Source organism: Aptenodytes patagonicus, chromosome 1 (assembly GCF_965638725.1).
Source record: "Aptenodytes patagonicus chromosome 1, bAptPat1.pri.cur, whole genome shotgun sequence".
NCBI lineage: Eukaryota > Metazoa > Chordata > Aves > Sphenisciformes > Spheniscidae > Aptenodytes > Aptenodytes patagonicus.
Window position 1 is genome coordinate 145363843 of NC_134949.1, and position 18537 is coordinate 145382379.

Here is an 18537-nt window from a genome sequence, read left to right on the forward strand (position 1 = left end):
TCGAGCTTCAAATTCTGAGGGGAGATGATGAGATTTAGCAAATGTAGAATGTAGGCCTAGGGTATGCCTACCAAGCATCGTGCAGCCATGACTTAGGATGTGTTGCAGTACTTTAAGCTAAACTTTTCAATCTAAGATGCTTAAATTGTGCATACAATGTATTTGGCATTGGCATTAATGAGATTTTGAGCTGCTTTTACAGCTTAAAGCTACAGCATAAATGTGCATTTCCCCAAAAAAAATCTGAAATATATTTATTTATTTTAATTGGAATGGAACTAAAGAGTTTAGGTTGGGGAGGGGGAGAAAGAAGATAAATCTGATGAAGAACATCTTCATAAACACAATTGATAGAGAGAGCGCTTTGTGGAGATACTCATGTGGAGTTAAAGGCTTTTTTGAGTGAGACATAGGAGGGAGGGGATCAAAACAGACATCTTTTCAACATGCTTTAGAGCATCCCCTGATCAATACATTTCGAGTTAGACATTTAAGATTTCTGTCCAACAAAGTTGGCTGCATACCCTTGTTCAGTAAAACAGCTAAGCGTATGTGGAATTTTAAGAACATGCTCATGTGATGTCTGTATAGGAATGTTTTCTTAAGGCTAGGAACTAATTTTATACTTCAGAAAATTTACTTTAAAAATCATAGCCAAAATAATTACCACTAGCTATTAGTTTATTTGGGAGGATTAGTTTTGTGCAACTGTCTGAAACATCAAGAAATCTTTAGCTTGAGCAGCTGAAGGTCATGTCCATGACAGTAACTTTACAGGGATTTTTAAATGTAATTTTTCTGGTTTGCTTTTTATTTTTTAATTTTTTTTTTCTTTTTAAAGAAACTTGAGAATAAAAGTAATTGTTTGAATAAGCTGTCTGCTGTAACAGTCCTTTAAGAAGTTCTTAACTGATTATTATGTTGACTAATTTCACAAGCTCAGAGCTGCTCGAACGAGTGCTAGCACTTAGTATGTCCTTCAAGTTCAGTGTTTCTATACAAATATTTTGAGTTCTGGGAAAGATGAATGCTTGCTGTTTGTGCAAGCGTCAGTCTTTTTAGTGTTAAATGGTATACTTTCTAACCATGAGAACAATGATGTTATAAAGCTTTATAAAGACTTAGAATTCAAAGTACAGGATCAAGAAAACTCCAAACTATTACGAAGGAGATTGATTATACACAAAAAAGGCTTTATAATGTGACATCTGAAATATCAGGGAGCCAGACTGAAGGAGTCCAGCAGTTTCTTTTCAGTGTTATGTACCTATTCTAGAAGGGATAGCAGAGCTTTCTGATAAAAATGGCCAAAATCAGTCCCATTAGATACTGGATATTCTGTTAATATTAACTACTCAAATTACTTTTCAGACAAAGATGTGGCTGTGGGTTATGATGTATTAACTTCAGCTGGGCTTAATTCAGAACCATTAGCTTTGGTGGTAGTGGCTGACATTGAGCTAGACTGCAGCTTGCATCACTTGTCCAGTACCTACCACTGAGTTTGTAATGGACAGCTGAAAACAAAAATCTAAATAAAATTATAGTAGTGATCTCACGAGGAGAATGTATATTGCTGAAAGAAGGCGGGGAGAAGCTTTTCTTTTGCACGTGCTGTAAACACAAAATCAGATGTATAATGTTGCATAAAAACGAAACTCTAGAGCCATAAGCTTTATGAGTAACTTTATAAAACAAATGCATGTCTTCATCATTTTTTTGAAGCCTCTTATGTGGCTTTTTAGATCATTCCATACATCTTGTCTCCTTTTGCTTTTAAAAAATTTAAAGATAATTTCTAAACCAGCCTTGTTATTTAGTATGCATACACATACACTTTGAGGTTTTCATGCTTCTAGCTTTATTTAATCACAAAATGTCCCACCTTTGCCTATTTTTAAAAAAGTTTCTGTCTCAAGTAGGAGCTACTTCCCTATTATATTTCAGTTTTGCAACCCAAATTACTCAGGCTTTAGGCCCTGACAGGATAGATTTTTTTAAAAGGAGAAAATTGTTTTTATTGTTGTCAATTGTTTTTACATTCTTCTTTTTAACAAAAATCAATTAACATGCTTATGTTCAAATCTTTTAGATAATAGCAATCACAAAGGTGGAGATGAGAACTGAAGAAGTTTTAGTCTTGAAAGTAAAAGTTTAGGGAAGTCAAAAAGGCCTGTTGTAATGAAAAGTTTTGGATGAACTTAGCTGGTGCTGTCCTGATGCATTCCAGTTTATAGCAGTTGATGTACTTTTATATATGTATGCAAAAACTTTTTGAAATAACTTTAATTGCATACTGAAAAGAAAGAAAATCCTGTCTTTTCAATATAGGTTGTTATCAGAATACCAGATGTGGGAACTATCAAATACAAGATTCATTTGTTCATTTTGTTTCAATGAAAAGAATTGAAATTATGTTTATTAAAATACTTCATCCTACATTTACAGTCCAAGTTGATAGGAAGTGAAATAACAATTTTTTTTAAGCTCTTCCTGATTTTCTAGCTCAAATAGATAGGTTATCAGAAACCACAGCTGTTTACAAATGGGTTACTAAGGGTTTCCTAATGCAGGAGAGGAGAAGTAGGAAGGAAGAAAAGAACTGCCTGAGAGCAGAAGCTCACATAAGGAATAGAGGCGGAGCTGCAATAAAATCTAAACAGAATTCTACTGTGCCAGGAGCTGGAAATAGCAAATACCTTGGGTTACAACCTCTTTAATTACATTTCTGAACAGAGGCTTAGTAAACCTCTACACTGGTGTATCTGGATGCTGAGCTGTTGTAAGCTCTTGATGCTTGGGATTTATCTTTCCCCAGTTGCCCATGTAGTGATATTCAGTGACCTACCTGAGGTATGTGTCTTAACCAGTTCTTGACGGCTGGATAATGGCAAGGCCTAATTGGCTTGGATAATCTCTAGCAAAGAGAGAGCAATTTATGTATGGATTGCAAATGGAAGTTATTATAAGTGAAAATAGCCAATCTGTAGCTTTACAAAGAGCAGTCCACCTTACATGCAGACAGTTTCAAATAATAAGTTGTGATTATCAGATAATATACAATCAATAACAGATTCACTGTGGTTAATTGGCACAGAGTGTACATCATTAATGTAGCAGCACAAAGTTTTCAGGTCCCAAGAAGCTAGGTGTTTTGTTTGTTTCTCCCAGGAGAGGGGTGCAAGCAGGTGATAGGCAATAATTGAGTGAACTGGAAGAGATGAAATCAGATGAAACCTACTTACAAAGGCATTGTGAGTTTGTGTCTTCATCCAATAGGCACTTCAAGTGGGAAAGCTCAGCAACTAAGAGGCAAGTGAAAGCACATCTATTTCTTTCTTTATTTTTAAAGGAGAGGGAATGATCATAAGGCAGCAAGTTATTTCTTTGTAGATTTCTTTTTGAAAAAAAAATGTTGGGTTTCGAAAGAAACCACACAAATAATTAGCATACATGGTGTTATGAAGATAGCTGCTGCAAAAATCTATTTCAAGGAGCTTCTAATCGGGTTTTTTTACCAGAATACCATTCAGACACTACTTATTTTTTCTTTAGTTTACAATCCTTCCCTTCTGCATCCAAATTGCTCATAGCAGTCTAATGCCAGATCAGCCCTTAAGGCATCAAAGATATTTGTTTTCCCTCCTGAAACCCACAATCAGGCACTTGGCACTAGTGGCTATGTCATACCAAGCTAATTAATAATAACAGACATAATATTGCACCCCCTCTATAAAGGTAGAGGAGAACTAAATCCAGAAAAATGACAGGATGTATGTGCACTACCTGATGAGCTTTTCTTCTTTTGTCTAATTCTTTATTCCCCTTGTTTTGCTTCCTTATGCAATCACTATTAGACAGGAAGCTAGAAGAACTGGAAATTGGTTGAAAGCTTATACTATTGATACTGCGGCAAGTTTTGTCATTGATTTAAATGGGAGCAAACTCAAGCCTTTGGTATTACTCCTAAGAGTCAAGACTAGAATTTTATTTGCACAGATACTGAACAGGTCTTACGATGGATTCTGAAAGGAGAAAGCTCAGGCATTTACAGACGTTTTCACATGTCTTCAGGCACAGATTTCTCAAGCAGTGCCAGGCAGCAGTATTGCAATGCTCTGACAATATAAACAGTCACAGGCAGTTGACACAAAGTCATTTCCATCATTTGCAGGATGTTCAGAAGTAGCAGCATCAAGATTTTCTTTTTCAGGCACAAATTAAATGCTTGATTTTTTAAAAGATGTAAGCAGCATATGCTTACATATCTGAAAATGCCAGTTCACTATTTTTAAAGTTATCTCCATTAGCTGATATAAGGTTTAAATTATGTAAGTGTATAATATTTTCCCCACTCTGTTGAAGGATGCGTAGGAACTGAGGAACTACCAGCTCTGTGATACTTAAAACTCCTTCTATTTTTATCCAGAGAAGCCAGAAAAGTTGCAATGGTGAAAGTATAATTATAAATGTCTTTTCCTCTCTTTTTATACCATTTAGATCTCAGCATGAATCAATTCCAAGTCCACTGGTTACTGGAGTCCTGTGCACACAATGACACCAAAGGACTTGGGAAAGTAACTGAGCTGACTTACGTAAGTCTCCGTCCAGCCTTCTGCTTGACTCTGAATAGCTTCTAAGCAGCAAGAGAAAGGATGGTTCTGTAACATAACACAGTATGCTTTATACCGTGTTTCATAGATAAGTAAGAATGTTTCTTTTTTATGTTCCTCTTTGGCAAAAGATAAAAATGATGCATCATCTGGACTGTTTTGTTTGGTGGGTTTTGGGGGTTTTTTTTAAATCCACACTAGGCTAAAATCTTTTTTTTTTTTGTCGGTGTTATTCAGAAAGCAAGAGCAGGCAAACAAATTTCTTAGCTAAGTACTTATATATTTCTACAGCATATAGAGCATGAAGCTTTATCTACAATACATACTGTAGGACTCTAGCACCGTGCAAATACTGAACAGTAATAATAGTAATTAATAAACTAGGTTTTCTTTTAGACATGCAGGTGGGTTTCACAACCCTGAGGAGAATAATAGAATAAGAAAAAAGGACCATAGGTGAAAAATATTCGACATTAAATCTGGAAGTCAGATAGATATCAGATAAGGAAAAAAGCTCTATGTAAGTACATGTCAGCCCAAATATATATCGCAGTGGCAGTTCTTCGTACTCAATTTGTTTGCAATCTGGTGTCATCCATCTCTGTAACGCATTATTTGAACAACACAGTAATGCGATTGGTACATCACAATTGATTTAGTGGGTTATGGAGAATGGAAGAAATCACAATTCACCTTTCCTTCTTGCCCTGACCTGTACTACTGGATCAATTCGGTGGAGTTAATGGCACGTAAAAGTAGAGTAAATCAAAAGACATAATTTCTCATACAGAAGGCTGTTAGCTTGTAAGATTTACTGCTTCATGGGGTCAGCAAAGCAAATATTAGAGATCGATTAAAAAAATGATTGTGACATAATGTAATGATCAGTCCCAATATTTCAAGTTATGCACACTGAAGATAGGAGAAAGTTAACATTTAAGAAGTTTATTTCCACTAGAGGTCAGGAACGACTCTTTGTACATCTGCCCAAATGCATTGTGGTATTAGTTCATTTATTTCCTCTCAATCATCTTACAGTAATTGGTCCAATCTACTTTGGGAAACTCTGTGTTTCTTTTGAGGAAGAAAATAATTACAAGCAAACAGAAGAAGGTTGATGCTACAAAAGGTTTGGTACTGAATATGATAGGTCAAGGTAGATAAAGGCCTTACGTTTCCAGTGTTGAGCATTTAGGCCCTGTCACAATAACTAAAAATAGTCCTGTCACAATTTTAAGCAGAAGTCAAGCCTATTAGAGCACTCTCCCGGCAGGCGGAAGGCGGGGAGTCAAGTCCATTCTCAGCCCAATCTCTATGTCCCGTCGAAAATGACCTTCCAAGTGAAGGTTAGACTAATCCAGTTTGGGATTAGGAAAAAGAAGGAGTTATGCAGAAGAACGCTGGAAATTATTGATTCGGAAGGGAAGTAAAGATCTAAAAGGCAGTGAAAGACTTTTGACCTTAGCCAGTAAGGTATGATTGGATATTTTCCCAGACCCCCCCATCCCCCCCCCCCCCCCCCCCCGAACATTCTTTTCTCATATATGATTTGTGCTAAAGCTTTCAGGCTGTGATTTTTAAAAGTACTTTTGACAACAGTAAGAATTTAGCAGGACACTTAGACTTTGTGTAAAGTTTTCTTCTCCAATCATTGTCTTTAAACAGAGAATTGCGCTTTGTAGTTCAGCTGTGGAGCTTTTCTTCCTGATAAGAAGGTAGAAGTAGTTAATGTACTAAAGCTGAAAAAATAATGCCATTGCTGTACTTTGAATGTGCTTTTAAAAAGTTAAATGTAGATGAAGCCTGTCATTTACAGCAGTTTAACTCAGCTTTCTTACATTTATTTAATTTGATTAGTATTTACATCCTCACATTGCTACCCCCATTGCCATCATGTCAGAGAGACTGTTCTAAATGTTAGAAGCCAGTTGCTTTGATGCAGCGTGGTGAAGGAACTCTGTAGAATTGAAGGACATATCCAAATACCATGCTAATATATTTTGCTACTGAAAATAATCATAACATAGGCAATGTTTGCTTTGTTCTCTGAGTAAAAGCCATGTTGGCATGTGTTAAGCATATCAGGACAATATTTTATTGGACAAAACTTTTCATCTTCTGCCAACCTAATTTTTCAATTTCTATTTTTTTTTCTAGAGGTCTGTTTGCAGCATGTGATCTTCTTGTTTTTCTTCTAGGAAAACTACATGATTCTGAAGGATCTGTCATTTTCATGCAAATATAAAGTAACTGTTTTGCCTGCAAAATCTAAAGGTCGTTATAAAGCTGAGAGTATTTTCTTTGTTACCCCACCTTGCTCTGCATTTAAAGAAAAAAACCACAAGCACATTAATTGCCCTGCTGAAGGAGGTAAGGCATGATCTAGAGAAGTAGCCAAATAGTTTCACATGCATTTATAATTACCAAAAAAAAAAGTCTTTAAGAGCAATTCTAAAATGGGAAATGAAAGATTCATAACAAATAAAAATATGACTAATGCTTATGAGAAAAAACAACTAAAATACAGAGCAGTATAGATTTTGGCTACCATGTTACTATTTTGTCAATAAGGTGATAATTTTAGTGGCTTGTTTATAAACATACGATGACATTTGTTATTACAGAGTTTTTATTTTTGTAAGGAGGAACAGTTTCCCAGTTATATTCATTATAATGACAGATGATAACTGTAAACATAATTATGCTGGCATGACCCATCTTTTGAATGTTTTGCTACTGATTCAAGCTGCTTTTTCAGTTTGATTTTGTTTAGGTTAATTCTGCTCTCAAATAACAAATAAAGGCACTCTTATACCTTTTACAGTGTTGCCATGATGGTAGGTATAGCTAGAGGGTTACAGAAAATTGCAGAATCATGGAGATGTTGGTTGGTAAGGACCTCTGGGGTCAGCTAGTCCAGCCACCCACTTGAAGCAGGGCTGTTTGTCAGCACTAGGTCAGGTCAGCCGTGGCTTTGCACAGCCAAGTCTGGAAACATCTCTCTTCAGCCAGAGGGTGACCCTCTCACTTTGAGTCCCTGCTGTCCCCAGGGGTACTCCCGTGCTTTGTGTCCTGCTGGCCATCATTGCCATTTCCTGACCGCCCCTCTTGGCAGTTTCCAGCATTACAACCTTATTCCTGGGCTACTGCAACTCAGGCATATGTTTCCCCTAATCAGAGTGCCCCTATTAACTTGTACTACAGTTTTAGAGCATTAATTTTACTTTTTGCCTGCATCATGGAGTTCTGTGCTATCCTGTGGTTTTTCTTGTGGTCCCAAAATTGGAAACTGGAGCTTAGGCATTCTGAAATACAGAGGAGCAGCAGGATGGTTGCCTGTGAATGAAGCACTTATGCCTTTACATGCCATAGGCTTTCCTTTCTGTCGCCTGCAGCTGACAGTATTTGATTTGAAGTTTAAATGTGGCACAAAATGCCAAGAGAATATATCAAAGACAGACTTTGGTTCACAGTGAAAATGCGATGGCAGAAAGCTGTCAGGATCCTGGGTAACACCAGAAAGAGAGCTCTGTCTGACCTTGATTTGTGGAACAAAATGAACATTATTGAACATTATCTCTCAAAGTTTAGCTTATCTTTTTGCTTTCCAAATTTATAGTGCCAGTTCTACCCAAAGTGTTGGCCAAACCCGAGAATCTATCTGCGTCTTTCATTGTCCAGGAAGGTAACATCACTGGTCATTTTTCCTGGAAGATATCTAAGGCAGACCTTCACCAGCCCATGACAGGGTTTCAAGTCACTTGGGCAGAAGTAACCACAGAAAGCCGGCAGAACAGCTTACCCAACAGCATCATTTCGCAGTCGCAGATACTGCCAGCAGTAAGTTGTTTGTTACTTTCCTTTGCTAGCGGCTTCATAAGTGTGTGTGTATGTGGCCTATTTTTAATGTTTAGTGGTGCTGCAGATGTCACACATAGCGTTCTCTGGCTCTGCAGGCAAATTGGAGCAGGAAGTGCTTAATTTTTCCTCCTTGCTGGAGAAACAAAGCACAGCTACTCTTCTTGATGACACATCAAACATTTTAATGTTCACAATTGTCAAATTAGCAACCATTGTCTGAGAAATGCCTGAAGGGAGGAAAAGATCATCTGTGTGGTAATAGTTTTTATTTTCTTTTGATGATCAGGCTGTTCAACTTGGTGGTTACTATAGTTTTACTAATTATTTGGTGTCCAAGTCGATGGATTTAAGAGAATTTTCTCTTCGAGTCATTCATTGCTCTAAGAAAAATAAAAATCACTTCCCCCTCTGCCAATACGCACCATTGTCCAGCAGACAAATAATTAAAGGGTAACTAGGTTTCACTGTTTATTGAAAGTGTGAGAATTAACAATTTGAATTCTTCCCCCTATTTGCTTTAAGGTGGCCTTTGCTATTTCAGTTCCTCCTCTGGCAGAGGCAGGTGAAGAGCACTTCATTCAGACTCTGTTGCCAGATCCACCAAAGTCAACAAAAGGGCTTAAGCAGCTGGCCTTGATCCAAAGTCAGCTAACAACGTTGGGAGTCTCTCCATTCACTTCAGGGAAGTGGGTCAAGGCAATTGTGTCTAGAGCAGAGCTGACTGAAAATCTTTTCACAACATTCGTTTCATCAAAGAATGCGTAAAATGTTTTGTTGGACACATCTTACATTCAACATGTTTTCCACAAATCCAAGGCAAGGTTCTCACCGTTCTGTCTTAATTCCTAGTGGACTGACCTAAGGCTAGGGCACCCGTGTTTCAAAGCCTGTTGTTTTGGGAGAGAGCAACAAAGTTGACCGCGGATGCTCTAAAACTATGGGGCAAGCTACCACGCAGCGTGCAGAGCTGTTTTGTTGCAGCTTAATACAGACTTGGTGTGATCTGCACCAATTCACTCAAAGCTCGACCCACAGTCCAGAGCGGAATCACGGTGCAGATACAGCCGTGGTCTCTTCAGCAAGCCATGTTGCAAGATTATCTGAAGTGGTTACTCAGTCACAGACCTTTGGCTGCAAACAGCCACTTTAGCACAATGATAAGCAAAGTTACAGACCATGAGATGTTACTTTTCACTTCAGTTTTCATCTCTTTTTTTAGGAGCGGGCATACGTTTTATTCAGAATTTCTATTCCTTTTTTTAAGCTTTTGGTCCAGTTAGGTCTGAAATATAGATAAAGTTTTATTTAAAACACTCCTTTGCACTGTGTTATGCTTTAATTTTTTATCTTTGTTTTCCTCTGTTTTCACTACTGTAGAGTCTGGAGATTCCTTTTATTTAATTATCTATCACTATATGTACCTCTCTGTCCATTTATGGCAACTGGTTAAGAAAACTCTGGTTTGAGCTGAAACAGTATCTCCTACCTCTCAGAAACCACCAGAATGCAGGGTATTTTATGGTGAGGATCATTCATTCATTCTCATTGGTAGCCTCTGACTGATAAAAAATTAATATTTACACAGTGGAGGCTGAAACCCACAGGTCCCAACTGCCGGAGGAGTGCCTGAATGAGCAGCGTGAGTGTATGAGTGCAATGTATGCACTCCTCTCTCTCCCCGACCTGTTCAGTATGTTACACGAGGTGGAACAGCTTCAGCAAGGTCTATTAAGAGCAGCCCCATCTCAGAAAATGCGCTAATTTGGCAGTAAAACTACACATTTCCCCCTACCTTTTCTCTCTCTCTTTTCCCCCTTACTGTCTGCTCTGGCAGCAACAGCAGATTTTCAGTTATTCCCACAGCCCGCCTAGGTCCCCCTGCATGGTGCTGGGTGCAGTGCCAGCCAGGGAAACTTGCCCTGCAAATTCCTGGCTGGCCCAGCCTGGCTGGTTGCAGGAGCACACTGTGCCCGCACTGCTGGTGTCACTGCCCAGCTGTCCCCTTCCTGGGACTGGTCCTTTTCAGCTTGGAATAAGGTGAATCAGGACTTCTGATCCCTTAATGCCCTTCAGTCTTTAGTTAGATGTATTCCCATTTGGGAGCATTTATAAACTTACTCTGAAATTATTTTTCACAGGTGTAAGTGACCATGCAAGGTATGGAGCAGTGAAAATTGAGGGCATCATGCCAAAAACGGGATTAAGAATAGAAGGGCAGCTTCTCATGGTGTAATTGGGACAAATATGTTGAAATCTGCATAGCCACCCTTATTTTCACTAGCTGCAGCAGGGGGCCAGACGTGCGAATTGCCATGAATTAATTTACCAATTAGTGGAATTCACAGACAGATCCAAAACAAAAACAAGTTTACATAATGAACATGTTTGTTTATTAAAAAGAATGATTAGGAAGTTAATTTTATTGTTTTTTTAGTGATGAACACATCATCCATTTTCAAGAACACTAAGGAACAACTTGGACCTCTTACACATGAAACCATAACATTGTGGTAAAAAAGTATGCTCAAAGGCAATGGCAAGCAAAAAATTCAGAACAAACCCTCTCAACAAAGTGATGCATACGTTAAATCCTTTTAACAGAATTCTAAGAAAATAATCTGTGGATGCTGAGTGACAGAACCTGTTTAAACCACTGCTTTCTGTGAGTAGATCAACTATGTTTTATTTTTAGATGCTCTGAAAATTAACGCGATTTATTTAATTTCAGGATCATTATGTACTTACCGTGCCCAATTTGAGGCCATCGATGCTGTACCGCTTGGAAGTTCAAGTGCTGACGACTGGTGGGGAAGGGCCAGCTACAATAAAATCGTTCCGAACACCCGACCTTCCTCCATTTTCACCCCACAGTAAGTAGTACCCCATTTTGACATGTGGTTACGTGTTACAGAACTTCAGTCCTCCACATGTAAACAGTTAGCTTGGGCCTTAGAGTCTTTATTGGTTACAGTAGCATTCCATGAATTTAAGATGCATGAAAATACTGTTTTTTCCCCCCCGTAACTGTCCATCAGCAATGATGGAAGCAAATGCAGTCTTTCTCTCACTCAGTTTCTGTGGTCTGACATTTGCCATTCATTCCGCCACAGCTCTTTGGCTTAAGCCTATAGCACCTGGGATTCAAAGATGGTCTGTCCTCCAAGTACCGCCTAGGCCTGGGATTGCTTAGCTTTCAAGATTAGATTTTTCTGGGTGCATTCAGTCCAGCATGGCTAGAGCCTGATCATATCTCTAAAGCAGTGCAGAACTCTTAATGGCCATTTCCAGCATTTTATAAGTTTCTGAAAAGTACAGCTCAATGTTGCGAAGCTCAACAAAAAGTATAATGAATTAGTCCAAGATTCATCTGCTTGAATCCTTTTGTCCTTTCACAGTCACTAAAGTTGTCTGGACTGGACATGCACATAGTTGTCGGCCCAGGCAGTTCACTTACAAGCTGAAGGATTGCAAGCTGAAGGCTTCACGAAGACTTTTTAGTACGGATAAATGATAGCGTTACATATTCAGGGTTTGATATGTGCATATTTTCCTACTCTTTTGTTTAGGACCTCATCTGAAACAACTTCATCCACATCACTACAAGGCACCCCCAGAGAAATATTAGACTGTTTCAGATGATTATGCAAATAACTGAGAGACAAACTGAGCTCCCAAATGGAGGCTAGGAAAAGGCACATCTGTAGGAGCAATGAACACAGTTTTCCAGTGGAAGTCACCATCTTGTACGATTTGTATCTACTTCTCTGTAGTTTAGCCATGACGAATTGTATTTGCACCAAGGCCAGGATGAAACATACAGCAAGTATCATTTCAGTACCACCACTATTCAACAAACTGAAGATCGCATCCAACTCAACGCCTGTGAGAAAATCAAAAATGCGTTCATTATAATGTTTTTGTATTTCTGTGTTTAAAGTAGATTGAAACGGTGCAGTGTATACAGCTTTTTCTCTTAGTGACTTCAACATTAATATTTGCAAGGTTGTCCCGTGATGTATACGTACTTTTGAACACCGAAGGCCACGTTCTTATCAGCGTGTTTAATGATCTATTTTACTTAAAGCTCTGCCTGTCACCAGTTTAAGCCCTAGTGTATTTTGCTATTAAAGATCTCCAGATGTCTGAAATAAGGACATAAGTAAAATAAATACCAGCAGCAGAAACCCTAAAATAGTCAGTATTTAATAATTGCAGTATCACCACAGAGGAGAATGACGATACATTTGTATCAACCATCTGTTCTGAAATGGTAATGTTTTAGCATGTAGATCTTGTATTAACATAGTTAATAGCTAAAAAATATGCAGGGTAGATGTACCATTGTAAAGAAACAAATGGCAAATAACAGAATTGTTGAAAATCTATGGCAATTAATACAATTAATTGATAGGGCCTGGAAGAATGACTTTTAAAATCCCACTTATAATTTTTTCATATATAATATTTCAAGGTATAATAATATCTTGAAATGAAACACCAATTTTCTAGTTAAAAATCTGCATAGTTAACATGAACATTTTAGAAATTCAAATTCTGAGGCACGTTTATTATTCAAGTAGCCGTAGAGCTACTTTTTGGCTTTGGCTTTTGATGCATGTATCTCTTTTCCCCGTGGATCTTTTGAACAGAAGGATGGATGTATTGGCTCCATGCTATTCTGCTTACAGAAAGAATTATGTGACAATATTCTGGCATCTGGAAAACATTGGCTTATAGTTTATTTGAATGCATTTTTCAAATTTAGACAGAAGGGTGCCCTTTTTAACCATAAGGGAATTCATATTGCCTTATTGTGCAATATAAACTGTCTAGAATAATTTGCCACACAGAGAGACATCCTTCCATAGTAAACAGAAACTGCTTGGATTTATTATCGAGAGGGTGGAAAGTATCTGCCAATAAACGTCCATACAAATACTCATAATCAGCTTCTCATGTTCAAGATGTTCAAAGTGCTCCTGCATTCTTTGGCACAGTTTCCATTGCTCCCTGAACCATCATATGATGAGGCTTAGTAGTCAAACTTGACAAGGTGGCCACATTTTCTACCAGCAGATGCTAAAGACTCACCTGTCCTTCTTATTTGCCTGAGATATTCAGTGAGAGGAGCTCAGACATCAGTGCTAAATATATTTTCCTTCTCTTGATGACAAACAGTTTTGGGGAAGGCAAATATGGAGAAAAGAAATACATACCTGAAACTGAGGATCAGAGTTATGTTTATCATAGTAGAGCATTCACAAAATATTCAAATACAGTTTGTCTATACTGAAATTTATAGCTTTTTGTTCCATGGAGGTTGATACCACAAGGAGTGAAGGAAACTGAATTAATTTCTGATCATTTGCTCATTCCAGTTTTCCTACATTTCTACCTTCGGTTTTAAAGGGCTCTTTTTTGCCATTCTCTTTCTGCTTTGCTTGTTGTCTTTTTTCATATGCACTCAGTGACCAAGAACTTTTCCAGAAAATTTCTATTGCTACATGGTTTGGGCCTTTAACAGTAGTTTTAAAAATGTTAAAGGCTATGGTGCTTTTAATTCCTTCCTCTATCACTCTGTCATCTCCCCTTTTCCAAAATACATTAGCAAATAAACAGACGAACTCTTCTTCATAAAATCTGTAGTATAAAGGTTTATTTTCAATTTTGGAAGAAGGCCAGAGTCTCAGAGACTTTTGTCAGGATGGAAATGTTTCATGTGTACAAGTCTTTACAAAGAAAACACAATTTGAATCAGGCCAGCGTGCAGCACTGCTTCGACATTTAGATTGCACAGGGCATCGGTAAAGCTAGAAGTGATCTCCGTGGTGTTTGCTGAGAGGAGGAGTCAGCGGGATCAGGGAAAGTAATTACCCCAGGCTTCTCTGAAAACTTCTGTACAAACCTTTCAATCACAGTCTATTCTAGTTATGCTGGAGCAAATCTGTAGTGACTTGATTAATGTTAATGAAATTATGTTTCATTTATAGTGACATGGTAAAGCATAGAACACGGATGTCGGTCTTTATTACAATGATGCCAAATCTGGCTTGGACATAAACTGGAAGTTAGTAACCCTGAGCGATCATACCCTTAGTCTTGGTTTCTGAGGGGGAGCCTCATTCTTCTGAAATGAATCAAAGTGGTTACTGTTTGCTGATGCCAGTCTCTTTGAAGCATTCAACTTTTAAAAATAACAATGTACTTTTGAAGAGCATGGAGGGGTTTTCCCTTTTAAAGTAGATTCTGGATATAAAAAAAAAAAGTTGATAGAGTAGAATTGTATTGAACAAGCGTATTATATAGAGTCCACTAAGATGTAAATTATTTTTTTCCTTCTACAAATCAGCTTATCAACTCACCTTTAAAGTCACCCTCCAAATCAAAAATGAAAAATACAAGGTCAACAAAGCTCACACATGGATGTTAAATTTCCAACTGTGAGTGACTTCCTGATTATTCTTTGAATTTAGCAGTATAGATTTGAAGTTGTTGGTGCCTAATTCATAAAGCCTTGTTTGCTGAATTGTACAGGGTATTGTCCTAATTTACTAGCCTAAGTCACATTAAACATTTAATTCAGCAATAGAGTTGTAATTCACTACTTGATTCGCTAGTTAAAGATTTATTTTCTCTAATGATGTTGTGTAATACAGAGTTAATATAGACATTGGGATGTTTTTAGATACTCTGCACCTTTACACTAATGTATTATTTGCTATGTATGATTCTGATGGTTTTGACAGTTGACTTCAGGATGCATTTTGTTTATTTCTTAAAGGAGAATTATAAGATTATGCCGTTTTTGCTAACTGCTTTGTGAAGTGGACTTTTTTTTTGTTCATCGGTAATTTTTGTTTAAGAGAATGGTTTGTTCTTGTTATCTCTTTTTTGACCATTTCTGAATTGTTTATAGAGCAGGAGAAATTCAAATAAGACAGAGCTTGTGATGTACTACTATGTGTATCATCCTGAATATTCATTAAGAATATAGCTCACAGACAATAAATAAGAGGTCTGACTTCTGAAATGCTGAACATCCTCAACTTAGTGGCTTCAGAAAGAGCTGAGGACATGGTGTGGCAATGCTAACATTGACATTAATGTTTGGCATGGTCACACACAAAATCAAAGAAATACTCATTGCTAATGTGAATGGGAATTTTACCGTTGGCATTAGCAGAACTGTATAGAAACCTAAATACTGAGTCAATTTATTCCACAATACTTTCATCTCCATGCTCTCAACTGGAGTCAGGGAGAGTTTCAGATAAGCAGGCCCTGATTCAGGAAGGTATGCAGAAGAGGAAACTTCCATATGCACAAAAGAAGTCAGTGGGATGGAAGTAAACCTAAGAATGAGCTTTAGTGATGTCTCGAATAAAGCATGGATGTCAAAATTTTCTTGAATACTGTCTTAAATCAGGGCCTTATAGAACAAAGTATGGAACCCAGGCAGTTCTAAATTCCGTGTACAACACCATAAAAAAAAAAATTTTTGTTCTGTGTATATGTAAATGTAGTTGTGATATTGACTTATTTATTAATTCATTTTCTTATACTATGTGCCAAGTATGTTCCTACCCTTTTGATCAGTACCTGTGAACATCAATTACTAAGAATAATGTTATGCAAACTTGTGCATTGTAACCAGGAATATGATGCTAATAAGCTGTTGCATGTAGTTTTAAATAATTAAGAAAACCCTTTATTTAAAAAATGTAAATGAATACCTGCAGATGTTGATGATTATATATGGTTTTGCATGCCAAAACTCATTGTTCAGTTGTGGGCATGAAATGTAACGACTGTATTACCTCTACTGAATATATTAGTAAGGTACAATTTACAAAGTAATTAACAGAGCTCTATATGTAAAATTTTTCCTTTTTACTTAATTATATTGTAGTAGAGGTAACAGAACTGCTTCTCTGTTACCCAAATTGGCTGTAGAAATTATGTTCCCATAATACTCATTTAAAGTCAATATTTATTTATGTATGTAATACAAAAAGATTGGTCTTATGTGTCTGTCTTGTTATTTAGAGAACAAAAATACACTTCTTGTAAAAAATAATTTGTAAAAAAATGTAAATGTAAATAGAGTCTGATTCCTTTTACTCATTATTTTCATGTTTAGAATTTGTACATACTGTTTAGGTAATAAACTATCCTAAGTTGAAATCTTGCTACATTATCTCCTCCATACAGAATTTATAGTTTTGTTTTTCTTAAGTAGAAGACATAGTCATCTAAGAAAACTCAGTGTCACGCCAAGTACCTTTGCTACATTTACATTTCATTGTGTATAAAGTCATACCATTTTATCCTCCGTTTACTATAGCGTTTTGTTTTCTTTAGAAAGTGATCCAAATAATCTGAAAATAAATTTAGGTATCATTTGAGTCTTTTACATTGAAAAGCAATCCTTGAAGTAAAAAATTAGACTCAAGAACTTGCCATCTCTTTCTCTGTTTTAATGGAATAGTTCACAGCGAAGATTTGTTCACCCTTTGTAATACTAACTTAAAATAATTAAAATGTTGCTGGATCTATGTCAGCAGCCTGATCCTGCAAGTCAAGATTTTCATGACTGAAAATAGTGGTGAAATCTATGTATACACCAGATTTGGAGTGTTTTCTATTTTAAAGTGCCGTATCCCGTGATTTAAATTCTATATTTTTAATAAATATAAAAATCTGTCTTAGTACAAGCATTTAGCTGTTTCAAATTGTCATAGATGTGCTATCATTCTCAGATGCAAGATCTTTAGTTTGGGGATGCACCTTTGACTTACTCTTGACTTACCTAATAAACATTTATGTTTTGTTAACTTGAACATAAACTCCAAAATTTCCTGGTATTGCTTTCTCATTAGAATAACTGCTTAAATTTTTGGTTTTGGTTTTCCTTTTACATAACTGGATAATGTTTAGAAAACCCCATATAGTTAAATTTCTCTGCAAGTTGGACTATTTCAGTAACGTTTGCCATTTTGGTTCAGTAAACCCAGACAAGAATGATCTATCACCATGGATAGGTAAGTTGTCATAATAAATAGTGAAGTGTTCTATATGCTGTAATTCAAAATAGCCGTTAATTTTTTCCTTCCGTAACTTCAAATAATGTTTTATTCAACATTGAATTAAAAGAGACAATGACTGGGTGATGCGAATCATATGAAATAAAGAGAATTTGCTATATATTGAACAGTATTGATAATTTTGGGTTTGGGTTTTGTGGCTTGTGCTTCTGTGCAACTTGGCTTCTGTGCATCTAAAACCAGAATGCACTCAAAAGATTTCATTTCATAAAAAATTTAATACAATGAAAGCTCTTTACAATACAAAAAAACCCCCTCTCTACTTCCGTTTTCTTATTACAGGTGTCGCATTGTCATCGTCTGGTTATATGCCAGCCTCCTTGAGGAAGACCTTGAGCCAAAACACTGGCTGTTAGCCTGTCGATGGCAATGCAGCACCTGTCAGGGTAGAGAAATCACCAGGGAGAACACTGAGAACGTAAGCTTTGAAATAGAGCCAATGTGCAAGACTCCTGCAGATTTGAATGGGGTGCAGTTCAGCAGAAGCGAATTGCTCTGTCCCCCTTCGGACTGTGCTTAATAGCCTTCCTGCTTCTGCTCAAGGTGCTGGCAGGAACATAGATTAATATTTAGTACATGCCTTGCTATAAGCATTTATTGAGAGCGCTGTGTGGCACAGAAACTAAAGAATTTATGAATGCTTGCTGTATCCAGTTCCTCACCTGTGATGGTGATTTATTCATGCTACTTAATAATAAGCTACATTCAGGAGGTCTGTTTCTTCTCAAAGGAAGATCAACTTTGGAAATAGTGGGTTGTCATCTTTCAGGAGAGTTAGGCAAATATACTACACACAAATATCCCTTTATGTTTGTGTGCAAATAGATTTGTACACCAAATAGAGCTTGTTTGTCTTTTTCACAAGCTGTCCAGTAATATCTGTGTGCAATAGGTTCAAAATTGTCAATGATTAAAAGTAACTCTGGGTTTGCTAATTAGTACTGATTAGTCAACATATT

At 37.0% G+C, this 18537-nt stretch overlaps 1 protein-coding gene across 1 annotated transcript in view; it reads left to right on the top strand.

Annotated features, from left to right (window-relative positions):
- The window catches only part of ANOS1 (anosmin 1), a 157234-nt gene extending 139896 nt beyond the window's left edge, over positions 1-17338 (top strand). The window contains exons 10-14 of the mRNA XM_076357908.1: positions 4501-4595; positions 6812-6983; positions 8233-8453; positions 11203-11344; positions 12041-17338. Of these exons, the coding sequence (XP_076214023.1) occupies positions 4501-4595; positions 6812-6983; positions 8233-8453; positions 11203-11344; positions 12041-12099 (689 nt within the window). The 3' untranslated portion in view covers positions 12100-17338. The remainder of the gene's footprint in view (positions 1-4500; positions 4596-6811; positions 6984-8232; positions 8454-11202; positions 11345-12040) is intronic.
- The last annotated feature ends 1199 nt before the right edge of the window (positions 17339-18537 follow it).